Below are 5,423 nucleotides of genomic sequence, written 5' to 3'. Positions count from 1 at the left end.
CTTTTTCTATGTATGGAGTCAGCTATTACGAGGGGGCATAGCTTTAAATTAAGGGGTGGTAGGTATAGGACAGAAAATAGGGGTAGATTCTTTACTCAGCGAGTCGTGAGTTCATGGAATGCCCTGCCAGTAGCAGTGGTGGACTCTCCCTCTTTATGGGCATTTAAACGGGCATTGGATAGGCATATGGAAGATAGTGGGCTAGTGTAGGTTAGGTGGGCTTGGATCGGCGCAACATCGAGGGCCAAAGGGCCTGTACTGCACTGTATTTTTCTATGTTCTATAATTTCATTTAAAGATATGATAGCAAATGAAGAAAGACTTTCATTCATTTCGTACTTTTCACTGGATGTCTCAAAGTGCTTTACATTCAATGATATTTCTGAAATAGATGTTGAGGTATCATGGATGCTTGGAGCCTTTTCAAAGTAAGGAGAGAAGCTAAATTAAAGCTCTAAAACTATATCAGAGAAGCACTGGTATAGATTGCCCAACACAAAGGGATGCCATGCCTTTATCAATCATTTCAGGCATGGGTTTGTTTATTTTATGTTGGTATGATGATGCAAACCAGATCAACAATTGCATATTTATCACACTGGGACTTGCATTTATTTCAAGTGCCCAGGCTGAAGCACAAGGTTTCTGCTCCCAATAATGATCTAGTAACCTTACTCCAAGCACATGAAGATCTGACCAGGATGAATTTGGAATATTTAGCATGGTCACAGTCTGCCAAACACACAATACAATTTCATGCTTGAAGATTATTCACTTGAGTGTGGCATCTCATATCAGATATTCCAAAAGTTCTGTTGGTGACCAGATAGTGGAGCAGAGAAATAGAACTGAAAATCGATGAGAAAAAAATGAGTTTGGTTTTATTTTTAGCAGAGAAATGACTGTAGAACTCAACATCACAAGGATTTGTTTCTTGTTTGCATTTCATTTAGAAAAGCACTTACCAGAGACCTTGGACCAGAAGCTCAGAATCTGGGAGTCTGTGCAAAAAGAAAATTATTTAGCCAGTTTGGAAAAGGGAAAGAAAGAAAGCAGCACTGAAAGATTGAAGAAGACATCAACCAAGTAAGTGGAGTTAGAATGAGAAATGGTCCTGACAGTATAAACAGTGTTAATTGTGGCCAATATCTTGGCTTGGTAGGTCAATACTTTGGAATTCCTCACCTAACACCACCATGGGATCATCTGCAATTCATAGGATGGGCATTGCATATAGCATTATCAGAGTTGTCCTCACCTTTTGAACAAACTTAAAACTAAATCCAAAAATGAAAGTGCTGGATGAACCTCTCTGAAGGAACATGGTTAAAAAATAAATTCCAGCATCATTAATGGGAAGTTCTTGCGTCCATAACACCCAATATGATTCCTACACCTTCTCAACTTGAATAATTTAAATGAAAACTGTTTATTTTCATATTTAATATTCTTTAAGTCTCGTTTCTTTCAGTGGTTTCTTTGGCAGGATTACTAGTGAGGAAAATATAAAATTTGCAAGGAAAATGAGGAAGGCCGTTCACCTCAGCTTGGCTATTCTGTCTTGTCCTCATGTGAGATCATTCAGCAGGCTCTTAATTTACTCAGGTTTGTGTAAAACTTAGTAAGGGCACCAGGGAAAATGCCAGTGCTCTTCATAATAGCAGCATGTAATTGTTCATAAGCACCGAGAATAGTTGGGAGCCTCATTTTAATGTCTCATTTGATAGATGGCACTTCCTCAGTACTGCATGGGATTGAACTGTGCTTTTTGTCCATCCTCCCAATATTGCTCTTATTTCTAAGTATCCATATAATGTCATTCCTGCTTAGTTTTGTCATCAACCAATTTTTCCAAATTCTCTTCCCCAGACCTTAAAAGGAGCACTCCCCACATTTTACAACTTTGCTAATTGCTTTATTTTTATTCTTCTCAATTTATTCCTTAAACTTCTTTCAAAAATTTTAGGTCCAAATCTGAGAATTGGATTCACTGAAAAGCCAAGTCTCCCAGTGCTTCCCCATAACTGTTATTCAGATGTTGATGAACTGTCAGCATCAACCTGGTACAGTTCAATATTATATTGCCTAAATAAAAGGTTGCCTGTTGTTTGTTTGATAGCGTCATTCATCTTGCTCCTCTGGAATTTTCTGTTGCGTATTCTTACAGGCCTGGATTCTGTATCGGCAACAAAGACAATGGTAATGATGCATCATGCTCACATGTACCATGTAGTGGACCTTTGTGTGGCAACTTCTATCGTAATTAAAGAACCATTACATTGTTGTTTACAGGAATACTGAGACCTGAGAGAGTAGGGCAAGAGAATGCCTCTTCCACCAAATCAAAAAGAACTTACTGAAATGTGTAGAGGTAGAAATTAAACTTCAGTGGTAATGCAGAAAAGATAGTAGGCTGTTCTTTAAACTTCATTCCACTGGCAGCAATGAAGGTGAATTTAAGATGCTGCACATAAACTTTGGCTGTTCCTACATCATCTGTTTTGCATCAGTGGACAAGGTGAAATTTCTACCTAATCAAATCTAATCCAGCAAACATCAGTATGTAAAATATGTACAGAGAAGTAAAGACAAATGGAATTGAGAGAGACTCAACAAAGAAACAAAGTAAAACAAGTTACTCCAATATCAAAAATTGTTTTTAAATTAATTCATGGGATGTGGACATCACTGGTAGGTGAGGTAGATAGGCCAGCATTGATTTCCCATCATGACTTGCCCTCATGATGATGAACAGCCTTCCCATTGCAGCCCCTGTGGTATAGGTACACTCTGTGCTCCCTTAGGAAGGTAGTTCCAAGATTTTGACTTAATCACAGTGAAAGAATGGTAATACATTTCCAAATAAGTAGAATGTCACTTGGAGGGGAATGTACAATTGGCAGTGTTCCCATGCACCTCCTTCTTTTGTGAGTTTTATAATTATGAAGACTTAAACCATGAAGAAGTCACTTCCACTTAAAATGGTCAAAGCCTGATTTTTTTTCCTGACATGTTTAATGGATAACCAGTGGGTACTGGAACTTCATATCCCTTAATGCTGACTCTGACAGAGAGCTCCAGGCTTATGGACAGCAGCCACCTTAGCAACATTTCCTAACGTCTGCATTCAAGGTTCACAAATGGAAACAAACTTTTAGGAGCTAGGTGACCAAGGATGGCACCTTCATATTTGTTCATGGGATCTATTAAAACAATTCTGCATTAGGGCACAGGAGACTGGAGATAGCATAATAGATCCTTACACTATAGAAACAGGCCATTCAGCCCAGAGTCTATACAAACCATCCAAAGAGTGACCCACCCTATCAATTAAACATGTGTTTCCAATGGCCGAAGCAACTAAATGGCATATCTTTGGATTGTGGGAGGAAACCAGGTTACCTGGAGAAAACCAATGCAGACATGAGGAGAATGTGCAAACTACACACAGTCAGTCACCCCAAGGATGTAAGTACACCTAAGTGCCTGGAGCTGTGAGGCAGTAGCGCAAACCAATGAGCTGCCGTGCACATACACCCTGTTCCGTAACTGCACTGCAAGTGTAACCAGTATTCCGTATGTCTGCTGCTTTCTGGTTTCTGTTCCTTGATTAAAATGGACTTGGAACACCAATGATTTCATTTTGATACCCAGATTTATTTTTAAATGAAACTTGAATAAGGAAGATGCATTCCCAAATTCAGTTGATGTTGTCTTTACATTTATCCTCGACTCAAATGAATCACAGCACAGGTCAAATTCAGCAGTATAATGACACTGTCAAAAGGCCTGTGTTCAAGTCTCACCTGCTCCAAGGTGTGTCTTAACATGTCTGAACTGGATGATTAAAAATATCTTCAATAACACTAGCAATTCCTTTTTAGGGTAGATTCATTATTGAAATCAATCAGTGGTCTTCAAGAACAAGAGAAACGTCTCGTAACACTTGAAACAAGGGTAGGTCAAACATTGTTCTGAACTTGTGGCATGTCATTCCAATGCTTTATGACTTCAAACACTAATATTTCCTTTGTAAACTCACCCGCAAAGGTAATGATCAAACTGGCAAGGAATGGGAGTTATGGTTGAATTTCTGACTTGATGTACAGCAAAAAATGTTGAAGAACACTGGTCCACATTACTGTCTTCAAGGAAACACATTTAGCTAATAGTTCCTGTGACAGACAGGCAAAATATTAACTTCTGAATTCCTTTATTTTGCTTTAAAAAATACAATGATCAGTCACTTAGCTAACTGAACATATGAAACAACTCGAGCACATAAGCATGTTTTGACAGTGAGGAAATAATTTTGTGGAACGATTATCTAGAAAAGTGTAAGTACTAAATTAATAGGAGGTCTGACATTACAGTTCACTGGATCTGTACTATACTAGATTGTCACAAAAGATAATATATTCAAACCCTTTGGATTGGTGCTAGTCTTAAAATAACACAACACTCGGCTGCAGGAACATACCAGCTCCAACTTGGATAACCCTACATTAACAATAAAAATGTGACATCAATTAAGTTGACAAGAGATGTCCGCTGCTTGCTGCATTCTGTTCCTTGATTAAACTTGACTTGAAATGCCAATGATTTCATTTTGATAGCCACATTTATTTTTAATGAAACGCAAATTAGGAAAATATATTCCCAACTTCAGTTGATGTTGTCTTTACAGATGAAATACTGCAGTGATGTTCTATCCTGGATGATTGAATCCTTTACTCAGCACAATATGCATTGCAGCAGACCACCTCCAACATATACAGGTATTCTTATTTTACATCAACTAAGCTTGCTGATACAGTAAGATGGTGGTTATGTTACTGGATAATTAAGTGAGGGGCCTGGACTAAATCTGAAGACTCATGTTCAAATTCCAAAACAGCAGCTGTGAAATTTAAACTGTTTATTAAATAAACATGGAATAAAATGCCAATATCTAATAATCACTGAATTGCTGAAACCACTTGGATAACCACAATTCAAATAGGAAATGTTTAAATAGGAGAGAAGACAGAATGACCAACGACTGCAAACTTGCTGCTTAATAATCCAACATTTTTGGTCTTATCTTCATTTCTCCTCCATGTTAGTTGCCATTAGGAAACTCAGTTTACTTTTTGTTTTTGTAAACACCATTTCCACTTCAACTTTGGTTCTCTCTTCTGTGTTTTCATCTGTGAGCTGCTCAGTGACCCCCAATATTGCTTGCAGCTGGAGAAGCTTTTAATGTCCACTTCAATAGGATACAAAAAAAAAGCTCTAATCTAATAGTCAGCCAACTGTAGTCTCTACTGTCTCTTGGCTGTAGTCTCCTTGCTCTCTTGTTGGTGCTACCATTGTTAGCACCTCCCTTAAACATGCCTATCTGCATATCCTCACAGCAATTTCCAACATTCTATGTGGGAATG

At 38.1% G+C, this 5,423-nt stretch overlaps 1 protein-coding gene across 1 annotated transcript in view; it reads left to right on the top strand.

Annotated features, from left to right (window-relative positions):
- trpm5 (transient receptor potential cation channel, subfamily M, member 5) overlaps nt 1-4,821 on the top strand; it is a 115,109-nt gene extending 110,288 nt beyond the window's left edge. The window contains exons 23-25 of the mRNA XM_043706179.1: nt 954-1,086; nt 3,885-3,957; nt 4,688-4,821. Of these exons, the coding sequence (XP_043562114.1) occupies nt 954-1,086; nt 3,885-3,957; nt 4,688-4,819 (338 nt within the window). The 3' untranslated portion in view covers nt 4,820-4,821. The remainder of the gene's footprint in view (nt 1-953; nt 1,087-3,884; nt 3,958-4,687) is intronic.
- The last annotated feature ends 602 nt before the right edge of the window (nt 4,822-5,423 follow it).

The sequence above is a fragment of the Chiloscyllium plagiosum genome, chromosome 16, assembly GCF_004010195.1.
Source record: "Chiloscyllium plagiosum isolate BGI_BamShark_2017 chromosome 16, ASM401019v2, whole genome shotgun sequence".
Lineage (NCBI taxonomy): Eukaryota > Metazoa > Chordata > Chondrichthyes > Orectolobiformes > Hemiscylliidae > Chiloscyllium > Chiloscyllium plagiosum.
Note: the sequence above shows the minus strand (reverse complement) of the source record. Positions and strands in the feature narration are given on the sequence as shown.